This window comes from Tachyglossus aculeatus, chromosome 5 (assembly GCF_015852505.1).
Source record: "Tachyglossus aculeatus isolate mTacAcu1 chromosome 5, mTacAcu1.pri, whole genome shotgun sequence".
NCBI lineage: Eukaryota > Metazoa > Chordata > Mammalia > Monotremata > Tachyglossidae > Tachyglossus > Tachyglossus aculeatus.
The window spans coordinates 78108830-78136076 of record NC_052070.1 but is presented as its reverse complement, the minus strand read 5'-3'; the positions used below and the strand labels follow the sequence as shown (position 1 = coordinate 78136076).

Genomic DNA, 27247 nt, shown 5'->3' with positions numbered 1-27247 from the left:
TAAAATAAATAGAGTAATAAATCTGTACAATCATATAAATCTGTACAAACATACACACAGGTGCTGTGGGGAGGGGAAGGAGGTAGGGTGGGGAGGGATGGGGAGGAGGAGAGGAAAACGAGGGCTCAGTCTGGGAAGGCCTCCTGGAGGAGGTGAGCTCTCAGTAGGGGCTTTCCTCTCTGAACAACAAGCTTGTTGTGGACAGGGAATGTGTCTGGTTATTGTTGTATTGTACTCTCCCATGCGCTCAGTACAGTGCTCTGCACATGGTAAGCGCTCAATAAATACGACAATGAATGAATGAGTGAATGAACGAACAAGATTTGCTTAATCCTGAAACTTTATCCACCAAGTATACACTCCAGGCCTCATGCTCTGGCAAGGAGGGAGGGGAGAGTGCATGCTCCATGACTATTCTTGTCCAGAGTTTTGGGTAAGACACCTTTTGGTTTGAGCTCTTGTGGAGCTATGTCCCTGCTTCCTCCTCCTGCCTGCCAACCACCACCTCCAGGTCCTGAGGGAGCAGGGACCTAGAAGGTGTGAGGTTTGGCAGTCATCCTTGAGAACGAACACCTTCTTGGACTCCAGCTCTCAGCCCATTTAATGGAGAGCCTCCAAATGCCCCTGTGGCCACGTCTGTGCACTTAAGAAATCCTGTTGGGGTAGAAATTATCATTATAATATTACATTATATTTATTCTATCATAACGTTATAATGATAATAATTGTGCTTGTTAAGCGCTTACTATGTGCCAAGCACTGAACTAAGTGCCGGGGTAGATACAAGATAACAAGGCACTACACGGGGCTCATAGTCTGAGTAGGAGAGGGAACAGATAGTGTATCCCCATTTTGCAGATGAGGGAGCTGAGGCACAAAGACTTTAAGTGACTTTCCCAAGGTCCCACAGCAGGTAAATGGCAGAACTATTTTACATTATTATCATGGTACTTAAGTGCTTACTATGCATCAAACACTGTAGTGCTGGGGTTGATACAAGGGAATCAGATTGGACACAATCCCTGTCCCAGTTGTGGGTCCTGGTGTAAGTAGGAGTCTAGGTTTAACCCAAACCTGAAAAGAGGGTAATTGCTTCCATGGGCCCCAGTCCCAGCCATTCCCTCAAGGGCTGCCGCCGTGCTAGGCAGCTTCCCCGAGACTCATTCAGGATTGGCACCATTGCCCATCATCTGTCCTCACGGTCCCTGCCCTGAGCTTACCTAAAGATAGAGACTATAGTTCTCAATAAATACCATTAATTGACAGTGCAAGGAGCTGGCAGTATAGAGTTTTACCTGGAGTCCACACCTCTGCAGCAGCATAATCCACTCCCTACCCCCAACTTCCCCAGCCTGCTCTTAGTGTGATCCTCTCTCAGCCCTAAGACTTCTCTCTCCATGACTTTGCCTCTTCCCTCAGCTTTCCCCAGACTCCAGTAACTCCCTCCTGTTCTCCCAAAGGAAAGACTCAGAGACAATTTTGCATATCCCTGGGCCAGCCGGGATGCATTAGAGGCGCAGAACTGATCAAGTCTGGCCTCCTTGCTCCTCAAGCCTAGAAATGTGGCCCAATGACATACTGCTAAGATACAGCAAACATTAGCTGGGGTAGTATGTCAGGATTGAAAAGGCGGCCATAAATGAACTGTTAAAAATTTTGTGAGGATATAATCAGATACTTCATTTATCCCCACCCCATGCAGTTGCCTGGGGTAGTCACATTACATATTTGCAGTCTAGAATATGAGAAGCAAGATGAAAGTGGGGGAGAGGTTTGGCATTATTAAAGCCGGCAAGGCCAACAAAACTTTAGGCTGGACAGACTGTGAGGGTCCATTGACTATTTCTTGGTAATGCTGGGTTGATACAAGGGAATCAAGGGAATGCTGCAGTTCGTTTACATTTATGTACATAATTTTAAATTAAATATTATAAAGCATTTATATTAATGTCTGTCTCCCCTTCTAGACTGTAGGCTCACTGTGGGTAAGGAATGGGTCCGCTAACTCTGTTGTATTGTGCTCTCCCAAGCACTATATATGTTAAAAATCAGCACACCATCTTCTACCAATTCAAGCTCATTTAACCATTACTTTGAAGTAGGAAATTGCAATATTGTAAAAACCTTAAGTTTGCTGCAGAGAATTCATGGTTTAGATTACTTTTGGCTGTGAAGTGTAACTTGAAGGAAGGATGGCTCTTTGTGAGCAGTCCCTCTCTGATGACGGAGAACCTTGATCTCTGAGGAGGCTACTCTTTCCTTCCTCTCCTATTTTTCAGTTTCCTGGCTAAAGCAGCGTGGCTCAGTGGAAAGAGCACAGGCTTTGGAGTCAGAGGTCATGGGTTCAAATCCTGGCTCTGCCAAATGTCAACTATTAGTAAAGCCTCTGATAGAAGAAATACAGAGGAGAGTGACTGAATTCTGCTTAGAGGCAAGGAAAGCCAATTGAAATTAATAATAATGGCATTTATTAAGCACTTACTATGTGCAAAGCACTGTTCTAAGCACTGGGGAGGTTACAAGGTGATAAGGTTGTCCCACGGGGGGCTCACAGTCTTCTTCCCCATTTTACAGGTGAGGTAACTGAGGCCCAGAGAAGTGAAGTGACTTGCCCAAAGTCACACAGCTGACAATTGGCAGAGCCAGGATTTGAACTGGGATTTAATCATAGAGGTGAATTCTCCAGTTCATTCCCTGGAGCTTTTTGCCTGTCTGCCCATCTCACTGCTTTCTTTCTTTAGAGGTCTAACAGAAGTGATAGCTTAAGCAAAAAGATAAAGGTCTGTAAAAGGTTCACCTTATGATATTCAACCAAGTCTGCCAGTGTCCGATGCTGCAGTTGGTCGACTCCCAGGAAGCTGTAGGAATCTGTGGAAGCATCTATGAGGAAATGCTTACATCCCTCTCTCGATAAATAGGATAACACGTAGCCTTTCATTTTGGCACTGACCCGAACCAGAAAGCTGCCAGGCGTTCCTGTTTTCAGAAGCTCATCTGTTTTGTTTAGGGTGAGAATTCCTGGAAGAGAGCAAGAAGATACTTCACTGGACAGAAGGTGCAGAATTTTCACTCGATTGAGGAAAGGGCCAGGAAAGGCTCCATTGAATATCCAGGCAAATTTCACTCCTTTCTTTGTGTTAGAAGCAGTTCCCCTATTCGCTTGTCGTTCATTCACACTGCAGGTGCGGGTCAGTGAAAGAATCCTCCAAGAAGCAACCATTCCAGATGGTTGGATTAGAAAGGAAGGGAAATGTCTTGCTTTTTTGTCCATTTTTTTTGTGGCCAGGAGCATGTCTAGATTCATTGGTTAACATGCTATAACACCCCCATTTGCCTTAAATGGGCTGTCATGATATTTACAGCAACAGTCACCCTGATGCAATGGAGGAAAATAATACATTATTCCATGTTTTTTTTTTCCTTATTGCAGTTCATTTGGAAATATTCTTTACCAGTCAAATAACTGGTAGAGATATTTGAGTGATTCTTGGGAGAAAAATATAAAGCACTCATAGGGCGCCCAAAGAAAGTGCAGTTAGTTTACATTTATGTACATACCCTTAAATTAAATATTATAAAGCATTTATATTAATGTCTGTCTCCCCTTCTAGACTGTAGGCTCACTGTGGGTAAGGAGTGTGTCTGCTAACTCTGTTGTATTGTGCTCTCCCAAGTAGTTAGTACAGTGCTCTGCAAATAGTAAGCACTCAGTAAATACTGGTGAACAAAGCCTGCAGTAGCAATCCCTCCCTTAATATGCAAGGAAAGCCATGGCAGGAATCGAAGGCAGCTTATTAAAACATAGCCAGTGGTTTATGGAGAAACTGGGCTGCCTTGCCCCTTTAGCAAGGGCCAACCTGCACCTCCAAAGTCATGTAGATCCCATGAGAGCTGCAGCCAGGCTGCTTTTCTGGGTGAAAGCTTGGGGAAGCAAGCCTTCATCCAGAATTAGGGATTTGACACGCACGCACACACACACACACACACACACACACACACGTCTACTCATGCTACAGGGGAAAGAGCATGGGACAGGAAGTTAGGACATCCAGTTCTAATCCAAGCTCTGTCCCTTAACTGACTGTGGACAAGTCACTTAACTTCTCTGGGCCTCAGTTTCCTCATCTGCAGATGGGAATAAAATACCTGTTTCCCTCCCTCTTGGAGCTCTGTGTAGGACAGCCCCTGAGTCTGATACGATCATCTTGACTACAACCCAGAGCTTAGCATAGTGCTTGGCACAAAGTAAGCAAGTCATATATCATCATCATCATCATCAGGGCAATGAAGGTCATGACACTTGGCCACAGTCACTTCAGCCATCAACAAATCCTGCATTTGCTGTATTCTGCATCACTTCCTGCTTACTCAGTTGTTCATCCTGGGATGCCCTGGTCCTGACTGGCAGGGAAAAGAGCCTGCAAGTGCTGCTGACCCTATCACTAATACTAAAATCAATTCCTCCATGCAGGACTGAGGCTGCTCCCTTGATCCCTAAAAGAGACTCTATCATCCTCATCGTGTGTGTGTGGGTGTGGTGTGGGTGTGTACAGTCTCTACACTGCAAACTCATTGAAGGCAGAAACTGTGCCTACCAATTCTGTTATATTGTAGTCTCCCAAGCCCTTAGTACAGTACTCTGCACACCGTAAGGGCTCAATAAATATCACTGCTTGATGGAGGACCAAGGAAACATTTTAAGAATCAACATTTTAAACACTTAAACATTTTACCTTTTTTTGTGTGAGGCATTTATTAAGCGCTTACCATATGCAAAGCACTGTTCTAAGCACTGGGGAGGTTACAAGGTGATCAGGTTGTCCCGGGGGGGGCTCACAGTCTTAATCCCCATTTTCCAGATGAGGTAACTGAGACATAGAGAAGTTAAGTGACTTGCCCAAAGTCACACAGCTGACGTTCATTCATTCAATTGTATTTATTGAGCGCTTGATTTGAACCCATGACCTCTGGCTCCAAAGCCCGTGCTCTTTCCAATGAGCCACACTGCTAACTTAAAGCCTCGGATAGTGTTGCATCTTAGTTGGAAACTGGAGTCAGCTGGTACAGAGAAGACAATGTGGTGCTCTACAGTCACAAAAGAAGCAGTTCTTTTCAAGTAGGTGCTTCATCAAGATCATGAGGCTAGGAAACAAAAGTGTTTCCAGCAGTGCCAAGAGCTGTTTCCAAGCATGACAGCATAACAAGGGGCAATCTCTGTGTGTGTGATTGTGCGGAATGTGGTCGAGACAGTGGTATGTCCATTGGTGAATTTCATCATCGGTGATGCTATCTTTGAATAGGAAGGATGATTACAAAAACAATCATAATATTTTGTGGGATTTCAGGGACTACGACCTTTCTCTGTTCATCTCTTCTCTCTACATAATGAAATTGTATTTCTTAAGCTCTATGTGCCAAATACTGTGCTCAGCGCTGCGGGGAGACAAGCTAATCAGGATCAACACGGCCCCTGACCTACATGGGGTTCACAGTCTAACTAAGATGGAGAATAGGTATTGAATCCCCATTCTGCAGTTGAAGAAACTGAGGCCCAGAGAAGTTAAGTGACTTGCCCAAGGTCACAGAGTAGGCAAGGGGCAGAGCTGGGGTTAGAACTGTCATCTACTGACTTCCAAGCCCGTGTAAAGCACAGATCCTATCCAGTTGTGCTAAATAAACAGCGCTAGTAATATGGTAGAATAAGCAACCATAGAACATGTCAGAGACCTGAAACAAAATAAAAGCCAGAAGTTCAGAGACAGTTGTGTAGATTGTTGAATTAAAGGGTGCTCCTTTAGAGGCTTTCACCTGTATATGAAAGGGCTGCAACTGATAGTTAAAAAGCCACTTAAGATAGGAAGCAGAGGTACAGGCAAACAAAAACAGAAGGAAAGAGCCTGACAGAATGTGCTGTAAAAGGGAAGACTTGCTTGATCAGTTATGAACTAGCTCAGAATTCCAAGTTAACAATTCAACCAGCAAGGTCCCCCAACAGTTTGAAATGATTCTTTCAGTTTCTATGAATAGATTCAAGAAAACTTGAGCTACAGGTTGGAAATTGAAACCTGCCAAAAGAGAATGTGATTATTTACATTAGAGCCTGCTGCCATTTTGGAGGTCAAAAAAGTGAAATTCTCCTTCAAAATGAAATAAAGGCGGCTCTGGATGGATTGGACTGAGGTCTCCTGCTTACTTAATAAGTGTTCATCAACTGTGAAAGTTGGCATCCCAGAGCCTCTTTATTCATACAGCATGCCTCAAAATTGTTTTATGGCATAGCACAAGTAACAAGCCCTGTACAGAGTGACTCCAAGGACAGATGCTATTGGAAAAAAAGGGTCCGCTCCAACAAATTTACTGCACTGAGATTCATACAGAGTTTGCATAATTTTACAACTCTGCATAAAGTTGTGCAAGAACACACAATCCAACGTCATAAACTAAATCTAAGGAACAGGGGTGTTCCCTTATTTTCTGGAATTCTACAAGCCAACTGATTTGCCAAATGTATTATTCTAAAGGCAAAAGTTGGGACTGATGGTGAGTGTATGTAGCCTACGGATCTATCCCAAATTGTAATATTTAGGAAGCACATGTTTTAAATTACTAAGATGGAGTATCAATCTTCTTGAAATTTACCTGAAAATGAAAAATGAATACTACATCATTTTGCAAGAAAGGTAATAGAACCTCCGACCCTGGAGATCTTTTAAGAAATGGATGCACATCCACTGGTATGTGATTGCAACAGGGTATCTTGGTTGGGTGCAGAGAACTGCATTAGATGAGATGACCTCTGAAATCCCTTCCAATATTATGATCCTGACTTAGTACTGAAAATATGTAAAATGAGGTCTGGTTACATGTGCTTGGTACTATCAGTTCTCTTGCAGAACCCCATGGTAAGAAAGCACACACTCTAGGACAAAAATGTTCAGGCCATGTTTCCCAACTCCTCAAGAACCTTCAGTGGTTTACCATCCACCTCCGCATCAGACAGACTCCTCACCATCAACTTTAAAGCACTCAATCACCTTGCCCCCTCTTACCTCATCTTGCTGTCCCTACTACAATGCCAACCTCTAATGCCAACCTATTCACTGTACCTCGATCTCATCCATCTTGCTGCCGACCTCTTACCCACATCCTACCTCTTGCCTGGAATGCCCTCCCTCTTCTAATAATAATTGTGGTATTTGTTAGGCACTTACTAAGCGTCAGGCACTCTATTAAGGTTGGACATAGTCCCTGTCCCACATGGGGCTCCTATTTTCAATCCCCATTTTATAGATGAGGTAATTGAGGCACAGAGAAATGAAGTGACTAGCCCAAGGTCACACTGTAGACAAGTGGTGAAAGTAGGATTAGAACCCATGACCTTCTGACGCCCAGGCCTCTGCTCTGTCCACTACATCTTGCTGCTTCATATCCGACAGACACTTACTCTCCCCACTTTCAAAGCCTTATTGAAGGCACATCTCCCCCAAGGGGCCTTCCCTCACTAAGCCCTCATTTATTCTTCTCCCACTCCCTTGTGCATTGCCGATTTACTCCCATTATTCACCTCTCCATCCCCCACAGCACTTATGTATGTATTCATAATTTATTTATATTAATACTGTTGCCCCCTCTAGACTGTACGCTCGTTGTGGACGGGAAATGTATGTGCTATATTGTACTCTCCCAAGCACTTATTTCAGTGCTCTACACCCAGTAAACACTCAAATACCATTGATGGATTGTTTGAAATATTCATTGATCTGGGAAAAGAGATCTGAGCTGTAGAAGATATTTGATTAGAAAAATGACAGCTTCCTTGCTCTTTTATCCTTTCTGTGTATTTACTACAGCACTTAACATAGTGCTTGACATAGAGTAAGTGTTTAATAAACACCACCATTATTATTATTGCATCTTTGGTGCCATAAGTCTACTGGTTTCCTTTAATCCAGGTGATGACGAGGGTCTGTTCTAGAGGTCTTCAGCAGAAAGAGAGGGTTCATGGAAGCCTTCTTTGGAAATCTTCAGCTTTGAGTCAAGATCCACTGGGGATAGGAGACGCTGGGAAAAGTGGTTTGGTAGGCCTCCAGAAGTCACCCAAGCTTTTGAATGTCCACAGGGAAGATTTCTTGGCAAAAGAAAGTCGAAGTACACCAACCAGGGCAGGTCTCTAGCTTGATCTGTTAGATTACTACTGACAGGCAGAAATTGTTTGAAAAGCTAAAGATGGATGAATGGAAACCTTGGAGGGAACAATCACGAGACAGTTAAATTCAAGATCCTAAAGAAAAAGAGGACTGCAGTCAGAAAGATAAGAATAAGATAGGAATACAAGGGAGGGAAAGGACAAAAGACAGAAGTCAAAGGAAGTTGGTTTGTTTCCCAAAAACGAAACTGTTTCTGGGTTTTCCAAAACTTCAGAAAAATGATGCTCTCTCAGGGGGCAGGTCTGACCCACCTTGAGGCCAAGGAAATCCTAGCAGCCCACTCAGTCCTTTATGGGCCTCGTTGGCCAAATGTGGCTCCAGGCAGCTTCCGGCTTGACCAGAGCTCAGAGAAAACAAGGAGCCGCTAGGAACAAGAGAGAAGTGCAGCAGATGAAAGCAAAGGAATTGCTGCTCCTTAATCTACCCCATATCTTTGCTCTCCTGCCTTCAAACATGGGTACCACAGGCAGATTTTCAGAACTGGTCCAATCCTTTTTCTAACCAGCCATAAAAATGCCTAATTATTAAGGCTAGAGTTTGAGAGAGTATGCTGGTATATTTTTTTTCAAATAAGCCACTCTATCTAGAAAGAAAAGTTTACTCTCTATAGTTTACCCAAATAAATAGTGCACCCTTGTTATCTATGGACTGTCAAGCACTTAGTACAGTGCTCTGCACACAGTAAGTGCTCAATAAATATGATTGAATGAATGAAGCATTGAATAAGTGACTTAACCTCTCTGTCTCAAACCCTCTAGCCTCTCCATGAAGTTAGACTATTAAAGAGCATCCTCCATTAGGTACTGTGGTGAAATGCAGATTCCAGTAGCCGACCACCATGCAAACCCTACTATCTGCCCATCTAATTAGGCCCAGTTAAGGCCCAATCCATTTCTGCCTACTAATTTATGAAATGCCTGAGCCATGTACTTGAATGGGACAGGGAGAGCTACTCTGGGGTTTCCCCAGAACAGGTACCATCCTGATAGGGTGACTAGCCCCAGTCCAGAGCATTGTAAACCTGCGCTGGAGCTCAGCTAGGGAATGGTGGGTGAGGGAAGGGGGGAACTGCAACTAGGAAGTGGTCTTGGATAGCTTGCATCAATGCACTTTTCTGCCTTTTCCTCTCCCTCCCCTTGGAGAATAGCCTCAAACTTGGCTTTAAGGCAAAAATGAAGAGTGAAGCCACTGGAATTGAGTTTGTTTGAAACTCATGTGGCACTTCCATACTTTATAGAGCTTGGGAGTGTCTGGCAGTTTGGCCAAACTGGGCCCCTCCCTTGCAAGAGGACTCTGGACTCAACAAGCACATAGTAGTGCCCTCTGAAATGTTAAAATGTTAAGGCCAACAATCTGAAACATTCAAGATGATTCTTTCTCAACTAAATAGAAAAATCTTCATCATTCTAAAGGTTAGTTTAAGAGCTTATTTTTTCAGGGGGAGGCTGCCAAAAGCAGGGGACCAGTAGGACATTCTGCATGAAAGATTTTTAGTGCTCTGAGGGTGACCTGGATCAGATACCAGTGTAACCCCCTTTAAAGGAGAGGGAATTGGGATTTTTTTGCACCAGGAAAAATAAAGGAACTAAGTTTGTCTCTCTTAACCAACTGATGGGTCTACACCTAGTTACAGAGAAATTATATCAGGGCAATGGAACTGATAAGGTGAGCAGAGCATCATCTCTGGGAAATTCAGGTTACTGAGAATTGCCTTCAGAGAAACTGATACAATTTACCCTTGAGAATTAAAAGCCTGAGGCATGTGTCAAAAATGGAGAAATCAAAATGGCATTCAAATGGACTTTGGCATCCTATCACTAGAAAAAGTGTTCTCTAGTCCTGGAAGTAAAATACACACACTAGAGTATTTGGACAAGTTTAGCAAAATTTAAGATTCAAACCTTATTAGTGATTTATTTTCCTACTCTTGAAAGTGAAAAATAATGCCACTTTGAGAATTGCTTTTGCATGACAAAGCAGAATTTCTTATCAACTCTTATTTTAAATTTTGGGACACTTTAACCCATAGAGACTAAAGTCTATTAGGATAGGCAATTATACACTTGCACACCCTAGGCTCACATAATGAACCTTCCAAAATAAATAAAATGGTTTTGCTCTAGTCAGCAGAGGATTAAAATGAAACACTGAGGCACTCCCTAGCAGACTTAGTACATATAAAATGCCCTTATCATCTTTATTGTTGAACAAAGCTTAAAGAATACAACATCTGACAAAGTCAACAAGAATCAGGTTGTTCTGCTGAAAATAAAAATCTAAAGCATGGTCTAAGGTGAGTCCTTACTGATGATAAATATTGGAGAACTGAAGTAATTGGAGAGGAGAGGGAAAGGAAGAACACAAGAGCAAAATGAAAAGAAAAACTATAAACAGAAGTCCTTCAATAAAGCACTCAATAGGATGATTCCAGGTTCCCCAAACTGTAACTGCTCTCCTAGTGACTACAGCTCAGATTTAAATTTGATCATATGCATTCATAAGAAGCAAGATGGCCTAATGGAAAAGGTACCAGCTTGGGAATCAGAGAACCTTGGTTCTAATCCCGATTCTACCACTTACCTACTGTGTGACTTTGGGCAATTCACACATCTTCTTCGTGCCTTGGCTACCTCATCAGTAAAATGGACATTAAAACTGTGAGCTGTATGTAGGACAGAGACTGTGTCTAACCCAATTATCTTGTATCCACCCTAATGCTTGGTACAGAGCCTGGCACATCGTAAGCACTTAATAAATACCATTAAAATGCCTATAAGACTGAAAAGATCTACTGGCCTGACATCCCAGAGTCCTTTTTGTCTTGTCTTATGCTGTTGAGTCGCCTCTGACCCACAGCGACTCCATGGATGACACATCTCTCCCAGAACACCTCACCCCAATCTGCAATCATTCTGGTAGTGTATCCATGCGTTTTCTTGGTAAAAAAATATGGAAGTGGTTTACCATTTCCTCTTTCCATGTAGTAAACTTGAGTCTCTGCCCTCAATACTGTTCTGTGCATTGCTGCCCAGCACAGGTGAGTTTTGACTTGTAGCGGATTGCCTTCCACTTGCTAGCAAGTGCCCAAATTAGGAATGGAATGGGTATGCCTCTGCTTGACTCTCCCTCCCATTGCTGAGACTGGTAGAGTACTGGAAACTCTCCAGGTGCAATCCTGAGAGGGGCATAGTCTTTCACAGTTCAATAAAAATGGAATTTTGCCATTAGGAGCGGCCAAAGGTGAATTAGGTCAGGGACAATGTAAAAAAAAAGGTTTACTTAGCAAACAGAACTGCATGTTAAATCAAAAGACTAACTCAAAGGGCTGACTGTGAGTAAAGGACAATGAAAGAAGGAAGATGAATCAGAGTGAGAAAACCACCAAGCAAGATGAAATACTGAAGAAAGAATCATACTGTAAAGGGAATAAATGTAAGGGTAGAAAGTAAAATGAACTCCCTCTTTTTGTAAGCATGTGAAATTTGATTTACTTATTTAAATGAAGTTTACTATTGATTTAGGGTTCATTGCTCATTCTGCAACAAGAGAATGATATTTACAATGTATTTACAAATATTTACAAATATCTACAATGTTAGATCTTGTAAAGATGATACTCCATCAGTGGAGTATTAAAGTGACTACACACATAAAATTTCAAATGTAATTATTTAATCAAAATGGCAGAACCCCCTGGAGATGGTGCAAGGCATCCAGCAAGCTCTGTAGAATTTAGGATTCCTCATGTTGGCACAAGTTTTATTTTCGCCATAGACTTGACTGTTGACTGTCGCCAAGAATTTCATGTCAGTCGAAACTGTCCTTTACTCAGTTATTAATGACTAAGAATGCTCTATTTTTGTACTGCTGTTTTAGTCTCTCATATGGTATAATAAGTCCTTCTAGGAATTTAAAATGCTTTGAGAGCACTTAAGCAAAGGGAGTGACAACCTTTACCCAACACTACATGCAGGAAAGAGGACACTGCTGTCTGAGGTGGCATCATGACTGTGAGTGTCTGAGACAGAATCTTGTGCATATTTTGTTCACGAAAATACACTAGTGCACCTTCTTTGGTCCCTTGCCATTTAGGTGAGTGTTACTCTAACATCAGTGGTTACAGGTGGAAAGTTATGTCTTGTCAGCAAAACAAGATTTGAGTGTTTTCTACAGTAATAGTGGTGGTTTATGCTGTGACAAGAATTTTAGAAAGAACAGATTTTCCTTTCTACTCTATAGACTGCAAGTTCCTTGTGAACAGGGAATGTGTTTACTAACTCTACTTTATTGTACTCTTCCAAGTGCTTATGACAGTACTGTGCATTCATTCATTCAACCATATTTACTGGAGCACTTACTGCATGCAGAGCATTTTACTAAGTGCTTGGAAAGTACAATTTAGCAACACATAGAGACAATCCCTAACCAACAACGGGCTCTCTCAGTAAGCAGTCAATAAATACCATGGATTGATTGATATAAGACCTAAAGAGCTCTCCTGAAAGCATAGAGCCCTCCAAAGGGTAAAATAATAATTGGCTCATTCTTTTCCCTCCTCTAATTCAATCTGAATATGCTCACCATCATTCAACTGATGAACTTTAAAGTCAATGATTTTTTGTAAAATGAAAAATGAAATTGGATGGCCATGAGCCAGGTGGGAAAGAAAAAAGCAAAGTAAATAATTACTAAAAATGCAAATGCAGCATAGATTATGTCTCCTTTTCATGGGGAATTTGGCACATGTTTGTTTTTTGAGAGTTTCTTTTAAAAGAAAGACTGAAATGGTTCCCATCTTTCTCCCTTCTTAAAATGCTGAATATGGAATTCTCCCTAATCCGAGGCACTTAATATAGTGTTCTGCACATAGTAAGCCCTCAATAAATACAATTGATTGATAAGTACCCCATATAGTACGAGCAATACTGCCATTCCTCTGTTGGTAGCAATTTCTTCTGGAAAGAGGAGGGAGGGCAGGGCAGGGTAGTCCACAATGAGGAGAAATCTGTACTCACCGTGGAACCAAGGAGCGATTGTGTCTGAAGTCTTTTCATAACCTGCTCGCAGTGGAAGTTGCTCCTCCTTAAACCATTTGATGATTTCTTCCTGGGTGGGGCAGGATGGGATCCTCTGAATTCCCTGACTTCTGCTATTTGTAAAGGATTCATTTTTTCCATTAGACTTTACAGTTCAAGGCAGCTCCAACAAAAAGACCGCTGTTAACCTTTTAAGGTCCACAGGTCTTAGTTTTGTTTGTTTTCTCCTCATTTTAAGGAGAAGAGGGAAAGAAAATACTGGACTTCACCTCCACCCCCTTCCCCATCCCCTTCATACCTGCACAGTGCCAGGGTTTGCTGTAGGTGGAACCAGCAGCTGCATTTAATGCATCTGCTTCAATTAATTTAAAAAAAATAATGGAGCACTTTACTGACAATTACAATTTTTAAAATTAAGCACAAAATGTTGAAAATGTCCCCACTGAAAGTTTTCCAGAAAGATTCTCTGAGTCCAGAACTCAAATACAAAGGAAAAAAATCAGTTCTTCCCTCATCCCTTTCTTCTTTTGACAGCCTCTTCTTTTGCTATTTCCTCTTTACTTCCCTGATCCCTGCTTTATCTTTCGCCAATTTTAACTTTCAAGATATTTACTTCATTTGAAGGATGCTTTCAAAAATTGGAGAGTAAATAAGAAGGGACAGTGGTAAGGGGAGAAGAGTAAAGGGAGAGGAGATAAAGGAGGCAAAGAACCTGCTCATTTTTAGATTAACTTTTGTACTGCAGCCTGAAATCTGGGTCCATTTTTCTCATAACTAGTACATAATTCAGACCTGGTACATAAGGCAGACTAAATCTAGACTTATAGCAGAGATCAAATTATATTAATAGACAGCATTCTGCAGTGGATATTCATGCAGAAAAATGCCAACTGAAGTTGAAGATTGAAGTTTTTCCTATGGGCTCAACACATTAAATCTGGCAGCAATACACCTGGGGATTGAAATTTGGAGATCTGACTTCTAGTTCCAGTTCTGCCCTTGGTCTAGTTTTCAAAGGTTTCTTAGAGTTCTGTGAATTTAGTATATCACAAAGTGGGAGACACCATGCTGTGATCACCTTGCTGGTGACTGTAGACTCTAAATGTATGCTCGCTGTGGACAGAGAATGTGTCCGCTTATTGTTATAATGTACACTCCCAAGTGCTTAGTACAGTGCTCTGCACACAGTAAGTGCTCAATGAATATGATTGACTGACTGGTTGTATCTATTGAAGAATAATAATAGAAGGAGTGCATTTCTCAAACTATTCCAAATATTTGGAAATTATCAAGTAAGGGTCCATCATTTGATACCGGCCATCAAAAGTGCCAACTTTTCCATTTGAGCCCAGGGGAGTTGACAACCTCACTGGTGATCATATTGTAAAATTAGCCCTGCCTTTAGAGAAAGCAGAAACAACTGTAATAGCCAGACAATCCAGAATCTATTTTTTTGTCAGGTTATGATTCCTAATGTAATGTTCTACATTCTTTAAAATGAACTTGGTTATGGCTACTGAGAACAGAGGAAGAAAGACATTTTATACATGTCCCCATGCAGTGGGATGAAAGATATTCTTAACATTTCCAGTTTTGGAAGATCCTGGTTTGTGTTATACTGTTTCAACACTAGTCAGACCACATTTGCCCCTGCAACACTGGCTTTGGGCTAGCAGCCTGCAACCCTCTTTTGCTGAAACCTGAAGCAACAGGGGAATGTCAGTGATCAGAGAAAAATAATTCTATGCACATAAAACTAAAAAATATACAGGATATATTAATATACCTTAGAGACTGAAGGTTTTCCTATGGGCTCAATGCATTAATCTGGCAGCAATATGCCTGGGGATTGAAATTTGGAGATCTGACTTCTAGTTCAGCTCTGCCATTGGCCTTTTGGGAGTGTCCTCAGACACATTACTTAACCTCTCTGGGCCTGAGTTTTCTCCTCTGTAAATGGGGTTAATAATACCTGCCTCTCCCAATCTCACAGGGGTCTGGTGAGGATCAGTGACAATATTGATGTGAGAGCATTTGGAAAAATGAAAGCATGTTTCAAAACCTCATTTTGGCTATGTTCCTCCCTCTACAATGAGGAATTGATGAGCTATGAAATGGCTACAGGGTAGTCGGCAGAAGAGAGAAACAGCGGTAAAATTAGCCTCTCTTCAGCCTCAATAATGGAAATATGTGCCCACGGATGTTGTCTCCACTCAAAGACAAGAGAAAGTTGGGTGCCTTCAGAAAGGCAGGGTCAGAACCTCTCCTGGCCTGGAATAATGCAAGCTATGCAACTGGCTACCATGGCTTTCCTCCTTGAGGGGTTATTCTCCTTGTTTTTTTAAAATTATTTTTTTATTTTTTAATGGCATTTTATTAAGCACTTACTATGTGTAAAGCACTGTTCTAAGTGCTGGGGAGGTTTCAAGGTGATCAGGATGTCCCACTGGGGGCTCACAGTCTTCATCTCCATTTTACAGATGAGGGAACTGAGGCACAGAGAAGTTAAGTGACTTGCACACAGTCACACAGCTGACAATTGGCAGAGCCGGGATTTAAACCCACGACGTCTGACTCCAAAGCCCGGACTCTTTTCCACTGAGCCACGCTACTTCTCTAACAAGCTGCTGGGCTTGTTTTCCACCAGCCCAGCAGCTGATAACAGCCCCCACCCCAAGGGTTGGCTCCAGACACCCTCTTTACTTCTTACCCACAAGGCCTTCCATTGGGGAGGGAAGGTGGTGGTAGTGTGGGCTTGGGTGGGAGAGGAGGTCTTGTTGGCCTCTGCCCCCCACCATGAGAGCTTTGGGATCCTTCAGTTCCTCTCCCCTTCTGGGCAGCCTGGGAGAGTCTTCTGTAATCATCCCTGGCTTGTTTAGCAATAGACCGTCTCTTCTCATCAGCTGCTTTGGATTTTCTTACTGGGGAAAAAAAGCAAGGGGAAAAGGACTGATCACTGACTTGCCAAGAGACTTACAATGACCTCACTCCCTTTCTGGATGACCAAGGGAAGCTTCAGCAACACATCATCAGTTGAAAAACAATAAACGAAGTCTCTATGTGGGCAGACTCAAAGCCACTACATGTAAACAGACTGCAATTTTAGACAGCACAGATTTTTCTGCTTCCCAGCTTCCAACTCAGTAGTGATATTTGGCAACACTGTGAAAAGACTCCAACTGGGATTGAATTTTTGGAGTGAGTGGACAAAAACAGGAGGAAAGATATACTCAAGGGTAGAAGAAGATATTGGCCAAAAAAGGATTTCCAAATATGAGTGTGCCAGAGCTTAATTATTCTACTCCAAAGTGCTAAGCAGGAAGAGGTTATTGACCTACCATCCACAACACTGAGTGCACCACAAGGAATGTATCTGGTCTGGCTGAGGCATTTTATGTCACATTTTACCATGTAATCCTTGCCTTTGCTGTGAGCTACATCTCTGCCCCTGCTCTCTCCCCCTCCCTCCAGGCTCGCATCTCCTCCTGCCTTCAGGACATCTCCATCTGGATGTCCGCCCGCCACCTAAAGCTCAACATGTCGAAGACTGAGCTCCTTGTCTTCCCTCCCAAACCTTGTCCTCTCCCTAACTTTCCCATCTCTGTTGACGGCACTACCATCCTTCCCGTCTCACAAGCCCGCAACCTCGGTGTCATCCTCGACTCCGCTCTCTCATTCTCCCCTCACATCCAAGCCATCACCAAAACCTGCCGGTCTCAGCTCCGCAACATTGCCAAGATCCGCCCTTTCCTCTCCATCCAAACTGCTACCCTGCTCATTCAAGCTCTCATCCTATCCCGTCTGGACTACTGCACTAGCCTTCTCTCTGATCTCCCATCCTCGTGTCTCTCTCCACTTCAATCCATACTTCATGCTGCTGCCCAGATTATCTTTGTCCAGAAACGCTCTGGACATATTACTCCCCTCCTCAAAAACCTCCAATGGCTACCGATCAATCTGCGCATCAAGCAGAAACTCCTCACCCTGGGCTTCAAGGCTGTCCATCACCTCGCCCCCTCCTACCTCACCTCCCTTCTCTCCTTCTACTGCCCAGCCCGCACCCTCCGCTCCTCCACCACTAATCTCCTCACTGTACCTCGCTCTCGCCTGTCCCGCCATCGACCCCCGGCCCACGTCATCCCCCGGGCCTGGAATGCCCTCCCTCTGCCCATCCGCCAAGCTAGCTCTCTTCCTCCCTTCAAGGCCCTGCTGAGAGCTCACCTCCTCCAGGAGGCCTTCCCAGACTGAGCCCCTTCTTTCCTCTCCCCTCGTCCCCCTCTCCATCCCCCCGTCTTACCTCCTTCCCTTCCCCACAGCACCTGTATATATGTATATATGGTTGTACATATTTATTACTCTATTTATTTATTTATTTATTTATTTTACTTGTACATTTCTATCCTACTTATTTTATTTTGTTGGTATGTTTGGTTCTGTTCTCTGTCTCCCCCTTTTAGACTGTGAGCCCACTGTTGGGTAGGGACTGTCTCTATGTGACGCCAATTTGTACTTCCCAAGCGCTTAGTACAGTGCTCTGCACATAGTAAGCGCTCAATAAATACGATTGATTGATTGATTGATTGATTGATTGTTGTGGGCAGGGAGGGTGTCTACCAACTCTGTTGTATTGTGCTCCCCCAAGCATTTAGTACAATGCATATAGCAAGTGCTCAATAAATACCATTGATGATAATGATGATGATGACTTGGGCTTGCATATGTAAGCTTGAGGCACTTCATGTCCCAGTGGGAACATGATTGTCAGGAATGAAAGAGTGTAGGTGGTTCTGCACAGGCCACCATAACATTAATCAATTCCTCTGGGCAGGAATTGTTGTGTTGGAAAACCCACACAACAATCAGTTAGCCTTTTCATTCATTCATTCAATCATATTTATTACGTGCCTACTGTGTGCAGAGCACTGTACTCAGCACTTGAGAAAGTACAGTACAACAACAATCAGTGACATTCCCTGCCCACAATGAGCTCACAGTCTTGGGGGAGGTGGGGATACAGACAACAGTACAAATAAATAAAATTACAGATATATATACATAAGTGCTGTGGAGCTGGAAGTTGGGGGAAGAGCAAAGGGAGCAAGTTAGGGTGATGCAGATGGGAGTGGGAGATGAGGAAAAGTGGGGCTTAGTCTGAGAAGGTCTCTTGGAGATGTGCCTTCAGTAGGGCTTTGAAGGAGGGAAGAGTAACTGTCAGTCAGATTTGAGGAGGAAGGGAGTTCCAGGTCAGAGGCAGAACATGGGCTTGGGGTCGGCGATGAGACAGGCAAGATTGAGGCACACTGAGAAGGTTAGCACCAGAGGAGCAAAGTATGCAGGTTATATTGTAGAAGGAGAGAAGAGAGGTGAGGTAGGAGGGGGCAAGATGATGGAGTGCTTTAAAGCAAGTGGTGAGGAGTTTTTTGTTTGATACAGAAGTGGATAAGCAACCACTGGAGATTTTTGTGGAGGGGGGTGACATGTCCTGAACATTTTTGTAGTAAGATGATCTGGGCAGCAAAGAGAAGTATGGACTGGAGTGAGGAGATGCAGGAGGTTGGAAGTTCAGCAAGGAGGCTGATGCAGTAATCTAGGGGGATAGGATGAGTGATTGTATTAACATGGTAGCAGTTTGTATGGAGAGGAAAGGCCAGATTTTAGCCTTCACATATATAGCTCGATTGAAGTCACCTGTTTGCTTCATACCTTGGCCTCTGCATTCATTTAGCAAAACCCTAAAGTGTCAGGAGCAAGTCTCGTTCATCATTTTGGTTGGGAGTTCATCACGTCTAACTTTAATAATAATAATAATTACGGTATTTAAGCACTTACTATGTGTCAAGCACTGTTCTAAGTGCTGGGGTAGATACAAGGTAATCAGGTTGTCCCACGTGGGGCTCACAGTCTTAATCCCCATTTTACAGATGAGGTAACTGAGGCACAGAGAAGTTAAGTGACTTGCCCAAAGTCACATAGTTGATAAGTGGCAGAAGTGGGATTAGAACCCACGACCTCTGACTCCCAAGCCCACACTTTTTTCACTAAGCCACACTGCTTGAGCAGCAAAAGAAACTGGAAATCAGTCAGGTCTCTGGACTGCAAGCTTGTTGCGGGGCAGGGAACATGTCTACCAACTCTGTTCTATTGTATTGTCCCAAGCACCGAGTACAGCAGTGCTGCGGGGCTGAGTGTGCAGTGAATACCAAGTGCTTAAAGGGTAGAGTTCCAAATGTACAGGTGATGCAGAAGTAGAGGGAGTCGGAGGAAAAATAGTTTAATGGACCTGAAGCAGATCTTTAAGACCTGCCTTGAAGTCCCTATTTCCTCTGTTTTCCAGAAAATATCATTTAAATGAATCGAATGGCTTAAAGGAAATGATGACTGGAGATTGTCGTACACTTACAAGACTCCTGCCACTCGGGATCTTCTTTGTCAGATTTCTGTACTGAATCCTGGGCATCTTTCCAACTCTTATAAATCTGTTTTGTTCTCTCTTCCTCATGTCTCCTCATCTCTTCTTCTTGGGTTTTCTTCATTAAGACTTTTTTCTGTTTAAAAACGAGCACATTTCACATATATGGTCTTGAGGACTAATTCACTTAATTTAGATCCTGTCATAAAGGACAAAGATCTTGAGGACACACCTGGGATTAATTTTCTTGTACTTCAGAAATATTGGGAAATTTTTCCTATCCTAATTTCCATTTTTAATACTTCCAGGCATGGGAAGGTTGGCTTTGATATTCAGTCAAAATGTTTTCTAACCTCTCAGATGAGCATGTGTCTAAGGAATCACAACTACCCTGCAAGGAACTAGGGGGCAAGATAGCAGTAGGATGAGTAATAAACTGACATCTGTGCTCTTAACAATCAACTGTATTTATCAATCATATTTATTGAGTGCTTATTGTGTGCAGGGCACTGTACTAAGCTCTTGGGAGTGTACAAATAAGAATATAACAGACATATTCCCTTCCCACAACGAGCTTACAGTCTAGAGGGAGAGACAGACATTAATATAAATAAATTACAGATATGTACATAAGTGCCGTGGGGCTGGGGGCAGGGGTGGTGAATAAAGTGAGCAAATCAGGACGACACAGAAGGAAGTGGGAGAAGAGGAAATGAGGGCTTAGCAAGAGAAGGCCTCTCGAAGGAGATGTGCCTTCAATTATCTTTTTCATTCTACAGTTTAGAAGCAAAGGACTTAAATTAATTTATTTCATGATGGAACAGAGAGTGAGATTTGGCCCTAGTTATGTCACTTGCTTTAATGAGCTCTTTTTTCCTACAAGTACCAAATGCCATTCAATTGCTCCAGAAGACTCCTCCTGAGGAAGGGCTTACTTTGAGTAAAATCATAACTGGCTGCCTTTGCTTTTCCTACTTAAATAACCGTTAATTCTCCTTTTAAAAATAACTCTAAGCTGTTCATTTTAGGTATGTGTGTGTCTGATGGGGAATGGGAAGGCAGACAATATTCTGGACATTAGGGTATACTATTGAGCAATCTGGAAATAGTTGGATTGCAATCAATCAATGGCATTTATTGAGCACTTATGTGCAGGGAACTCTACTAAGTGCTTGGGAGAGTACAATACTACAGAATTAGCAGACACATTCCCTTCCCGAATCACTAAAAATGTCACATTTCTGTAAACCACCTAAATTTAATTTATTCCATATCCAAATTTTCAAACAGAATTTGCATGTTGTAGTAAATCTTCAAAAACGACATTAAAAGAGATCTGACTCAAGTATCCTTTCACTGATACTAAATCCATTTCATTAATCAAATAAGTGAGAGCTGGTGAACAAATATGGGCTCACAGCTTTGGAAACAGTGTTCAAACCTCAACATAATTTTTTTGGGAAACAAGTGAACCAATTTGCAAACTACTTTCAAAAACACAGTATCAACTTGGTGTTTCAAATATCTCCCCTATATTCCAGGTGACTCAAAATTGTCTTACCTGTTGAGATCCTTTCATTGTAGAACGATTGATGGAATCTGCTAACATTTGATGAATGCTTCGTGGGGAGCTGGAGAACACCTAAAGATTTAATGGCACACATGGTTTCTTCTGAAATGATTATTTTGCATATTGGCAATGGCAATGCAATGTCAGAATCAATTGATGGCATTTAATGAGCCCCCTACACAAAGTGCCAGGCACTGTACTAAGCTCTTGAGAGAGTACAACAGTATCAAGATATAAGTTCCCTGCTTTCAAGCTTATATTTTAATGGGGGGAGATGGATAAAAATCTATAATTGTTTCCAGGAAGGAAAAGTGGAGGAAAGAAAAGTATGGATTATGTAGCAGTATAAACTGCATATACATAAAATATACATGGAAATGTGATAGAAAAAATTGTCAAAATAAGGGGAGACTAGGCCAACCCCTGATACATTCCACACCGATTTATGAAGCAGAGACACACATTTCTACACTTCCCATCTATTGTTTCAATTGCCAGAGGGAGTTTCCTCCCATGACAATGGAAATCACAAGCTGTCACCACTCTAGAAACCTGATCTATATCAAAACTTAACTTGTTACCATCCCTTCTAAATCCTCTTCTCCACCTAATTCTCCCATTCCGGATGATGACAACACAATCATCAGGAAGGAGTGTGGCCTAATGGGTATTGCATGGGTTTGGGAGTCAGAAGGACCTTTTCATTCATTCATTCAATCGTATTTATTGAGCACTTACTGTGTGCAGAGCACTGTACTAAGCGCTTGGGAAGTACAAGTTGGCAACATATAGATGGTCCCTACCCAACAGCGGGCTCACAGTCTAGAATGGGGAGACAGACAACAAAACAAAACATACAACAAAACAAAACCTGGTTTCTAATCTCAGCTCTACCACTTATCTGATGTGTAACCTCAGGGAAGTCACTTAAATTATCTGAGCCTCAGTTACCTCATCTGTAAAATGGGGATTAAGACTGTGAGCCCCAAGTGGGACAGGGACTGTGTGTCTAACCTGATTGCTTGTATCTACCCCAGCACTTAGTACTTACATAGTAAGTGCTTAACAAATACCATCATCATCACTATTATTATTACAATCATCCCTGCCTCTCAAGGCTGCAACCTTGGCATTAGCCTTGATGCCTCTCTTTTCTTCAACTCCCATTTTCAGGCAGTCATTTAATCCTGTCAGTTCTTCACAGGATCTCCAGAATCAGCTCCTGCCTCTCCACTTAAATTGCCACCATACTGGTCACATCCTGACTCAACCACCACATCAGCCTCCTGTTTCTCCCTCTCCAGTCCACACTTTGCTCTGCTTCCCAGGTCATTTTTCTAAAGCATCATTGTGCACACTTCTCTGCAATCCTCAAAAAACCTCAAGTGGTTACACATTCCTCTCTGCCTCAAGCACAGACTCCTGACCAATGGCTTCAAGATACTCTATCAGGAATTTTCCCCCAACTTAACCTTATTCTTCTCCCAGTACACCCCAGCTTGCCTGCTTTATTCTTTCCCAGCCAGCCTACTCATTGTGCCACAATTTTGTCTTGTCATCACCAACCTGTTGTTCATGCCTTCTCTTTTGCTTGTAATCCCCTCCTCTTCACATCTAGAGGGCCACTGCTTTCCCATCTTCAAAGCTTTTCTGAAATCATACCTTCAAGAAGCCTCCCCTAATCAATCCCTCATCTCCACACCCAATTTCTCACCTGCTCCCTACCCAATGACTGGCATTTCAGCATTCCCTTAATAATAATAATAATAATGTTGGTATTTGTTAAGCGCTTACTATGTGCAAAGCACTGTTCTAAGCGCTGGGGTAGATACAAGGTAATCAAGTTGTCCCACGAGGGGCTCACAGTCTTCATCCCCATTTTACAGATGAGGGAACTGAGGCCCAGAGAAGGGAAGTGACTTGCCCAAAGTCACACAGCTGACAAGTGGCGGAGCCAGGATTTGAACCCACAGCCTCTGACTCCAAAGCCCATGCTCTTTCCACTGAGCCCCCATCTGCCATTGATTTTTGGATCTGTCTCCCTCACTAGACCATAAACCCCTTGGGGGCAGAGTTCATATCTACTAACTCGACTATACTCTCCCAAGAGCTTACTACAATCTCTGCACACAGTAAGCATTCAAGAAATACTATTGATTTGGCGCCTGGAAGGTGGTCTGAATAGCTTCTTTTACAAACAAGGCTTAACTTGACTCACTTTTCCCTTCTTTCCAAGATTCCCAGCTCAAAGATTCCCTCCACAGGCAAATGCAGCCTACATTGGTGGTATCTATCAGGATAAATTTCTCTGCAGTGCATTCACCTCAGAGGGGAAAAAATTCCTTAGGAGAAGGGCTTGCCAGTCTATGTTTTCAGGGAAATAAAGGGATCTTCTTAGCCTTGGAGGGTTATGGCTTTTGAGAACAGTTATTACCAGTTTTGCTTTGAACTGTACTTTTGCTATTTTGGTGGGATCTATTATTTGGATCTGACTAAGGATTTGTTGTGTTTGAGTTTTTCACAGTCATTGAATGATTAGGATTGTGATCTTGAATATGGTCACTTGGTTTGGGTTGCAAACATGGTCGATTCTTCACAATGTCATAGTGTTGGAGGAGTCAAGTATTTAGTACAGTACTTTGCACACAGTAAGCGCTCAATAAATATGACTGAATGAATGAGTCACTGAGAGCTTATCCAATTGAGGAACACACATTAATTTAGGCAAAGATAAAAGGAAATTTGCTTAAGGCTGAAATAATCTAAGCCAAAACCCTCATTTCAATAAATGTTCCAATTATGACCTTTAGCTCTACCTTAGCCCTTCTTCACCCTTTCAGTGCTCATTGTCAGCAGGTGTCAGATGTGGAAAATATGGTGTGTTTACAAAGTACGTTTTCAATAACAAAATTTGTGCGCGGTCTGGTCCTTCCTCCCACAATTAATTTTTACTTTACTAAATCTTCTATAGAAAGGTACTGTGATTTTATATTTTTTTCTGCAATTTGGAGTGGCAAGAGAAATTAAAATTCTCACATTTGGTTATATTATTGAAATAGACAATATCTATACAAAAATTATACCTGATGTATTCTGAAGATAGCTAGCAACATAATTATTATTTTCTCTCCAAGGCATTTCTCATTTTCTGTGTTCCAGGAATATGAAAATATGATCTCTAGTATAACGTGGTGTTTGGGCAGTATAAATACATTCTTGATGACCAATTCATGCTCATCAGGGGTAAGGATATTAATTATAAACTATGCTCAACTTAAATGTTTTTAGTAATACTACACAATTATAGCAATATATCTAGAAAAGTCTCTTAGCAGAAGTAATCATCATCATCATCATCAATCGTATTTATTGAGCGCTTACTATGTGCAGAGCACTGTACTAAGTGCTTGGGAAGTACAAATTGGCAACATATAGAGACAGTCCCTACCCAACAGTGGGCTCACAGTCTAAAAGGGGGAGACAGAGAACAAAACCAAACATACTAACAAAATAAAATAAATAGAATAGATATGTACAAGTAAAATAAATAAATAAATAGAGTAATAAATATGTACAAACGTATATACATATATACAGGTGCTGTGGGGAAGGGAAGGAGGTAAGATGGGGGGATGAAGAGGGGGGCGAGGGGGAGAGGAAGGAAGGGGCTCAGTCTGGGAAGGCCTCCTGGAGGAGGTGAGCTCTCAGCAGGGCCTTGAAGGGAGGAAGAGAGCTAGCTTGGCGGATGGGCAGAGGGAGGGCATTCCAGGCCTGGGGGATGACGTGGGCCGGGGGTCGATGGCGGGACAGGCGAGAACGAGGTACGGTGATGAGATTAGCGGAGGAGGAGCGGAGGGTGCGAGGTGGGCTGTAGAAGGAGAGAAGGGAGGTGAGGTAGGAGGGGGCGAGGTGATGGAGAGCCTTGAAGCCCAGGGTGAGGGATATCAAGCAGCAACATTCACAAGGATAAAAAAATTAACTGAATTGTTCATTTACAGAAGTTCATTTTTGTTAAGATTCACAGAGGCACACTTATATGCTCTAGAAATCACTCATAAATTATCCAAACACCCCCTGCTGGGTAAAATCGACTGTAATTCTTATCTTGCAAATTCATAGACCCAAAAGGAATTTGCAACATTTCTACTAATTGGGTTGATTATGACAATCCCTTAAGGAAAAGCCTCAAATACAGAAGTAAGTGTTAGAGCTCACAGTATGAGGATTAAGAAACTGTTGCAAAAATACTGAGTGTGCTAAACTGTCCTCAAAGCTTGCTAAGTAACTTTATTTGGTTGAACATACAAGCTTCATTTTTTCTGGTGAGGGGCAGGATAAAAATTCTCTTAAATACAGAACTGGGATATCCTTCCAAGCCTCTGCGGAAGATACCCAAATCTACATCTACAGCCCTGATCTCTCTTCCTCTCTCCAATCTTGCATCTCCTGTCTTCAAGACATCTCTACTTGGATGTCCTCCCATTACTGTCCTCTCCTGGTTCTCCTCTTGTCTCTCAGGCTGTTCAATTCTCAGTCTCCTTAGTGGGCTCCTTCTCTGCCTCCCACCCCCTAGCTGTGGGGGTCCCTCAAAATTCAGTTCTGGGACCCCTTCTGTTCTCCAATTACACTCACTCCCTTGGAGAACTGATTCGCTCCCATGGCATCAACTATCGTCTCTATGCAGATGATAGCCAAATCCACATTTCATCCCATGGCCTTGCTCTCTCTCCTCAGACTCGAATCTCTTCCTGCCTTCAAGACATTTCTACTTGCATTTCCTTCCATTACCTCAAACTTAACATGTCCAAAACTAATTCCTCATCTTTTCACCCAAACCCGGTCCTCTCCCTGACTTTCCCACCACTGTAGACAACAACACCACCCTTCCCATCTCACAAGCCTTTAACCTTGGCATTATCCTTGACTCCTCTCTCTCATTCAAACCATGTATTCAGTTCGTCACTGAATCCTGTTGGTCCCACCTTCACAACATCACTTAAATCCACCCTTTCATCTCCATCCAAACTGCTACCACGTTAATACAATCACTCATCCTATCCCACCTAGATTACTACATCAGCCTCCTTGTTGACCTCCCAGCCTCTTTCTCTTCTCACTCCAGTCCTTACTTTACTCCTCTGCCCAGGTCATCTTTCTACAAAAACGTTCAGGACATGTCACTTCCCCCCTCCTCAAAAAACTCTCTCCCCAACTCTCCACCTCCATATCAAACAAAAACTCCTCACCATTGGCTTAAGGCACTCCATCACTTTGCCCTCTCCTTTCGTCACCTCATTTCCCCTCTTCTACAACCCAGCATGCATACTTCACTCCTTTAGTGCTAACCTTCTCACTGTGCCTCAATCTCACCTATCTCACCGCCAACCCCTAACCCACATCCTGCCTCTGTCCTGGAACCCCCTCCCTCCTCAAATCCAGCAAACAATTACTTTCCCCCTACTTCATAGCCTTATTGAAGGCACACCTCCTCCAAGAAGTCTTCCCTGACTAAGCCCTGTTCTTCTCTTCTTCCACTTCCCTCTGTGTTGCCCTGACTTGCTCCTTTCGTTCTTCCCCCTCCTAGCTTCAAAACACTGATGAGCATATCTGTAATTTATTTATTTGTATTCATGTCTTTCTCCCTCCCTCTAGACTGTAAGCCCATAGTGGGCAAGGAATGTGTCTTTTTATTGCTGTATTGTAGTCTCCCAAGTGCTTAGCACAGTACACAGTAAGAGCTCAATAAATATGATTGGATGAACCCAGGTCCCCTGATTCCCAGCTCCATAGTCTTTCCACTGGGCCACACTGTTTTTCAATATGAAAATAAAGCATTTGAAATTGAATTGAAGGGAAGAAGAATAGATCTGAGGGATGGAGAATATTAATATTCAACAGGGAATTTGTACTTAATATAGGGAAAAGGGGAAAGCAGAGGCAGGTCATGGATAGAGAAATAGTAACTAAAGTAGCAGGTCCGGAATTAGTTGGGAATCTTTGGATTTGTGGTAGGATGTTGGGTTAA

At 42.6% G+C, this 27247-nt stretch overlaps 1 protein-coding gene and 1 non-coding gene across 4 annotated transcripts in view; both read right to left on the bottom strand.

Moving 5' to 3' along the window:
* The window catches only part of SH2D4A (SH2 domain containing 4A), a 73481-nt gene that overhangs the window by 1114 nt on the left and 45120 nt on the right, over window positions 1–27247 (bottom strand). For 2 of the 3 annotated variants that reach the window (XM_038747434.1, XM_038747435.1), the window contains exons 5-9: window positions 21214–21294; window positions 19644–19788; window positions 15954–16164; window positions 13223–13356; window positions 2798–3018 (exon numbers count right to left, since the gene is read on the bottom strand). In XM_038747434.1, coding sequence (XP_038603362.1) covers window positions 2798–3018; window positions 13223–13356; window positions 15954–16164; window positions 19644–19788; window positions 21214–21294 — 792 coding nt within the window. The remainder of the gene's footprint in view (window positions 1–2797; window positions 3019–13222; window positions 13357–15953; window positions 16165–19643; window positions 19789–21213; window positions 21295–27247) is intronic. The other variant, XM_038747436.1, reaches the window with a different exon arrangement.
* LOC119929151 lies at window positions 11255–11392 on the bottom strand. The gene has a single exon (XR_005451290.1). It is a non-coding gene; the product is annotated as a small nucleolar RNA SNORA7 (small nucleolar RNA).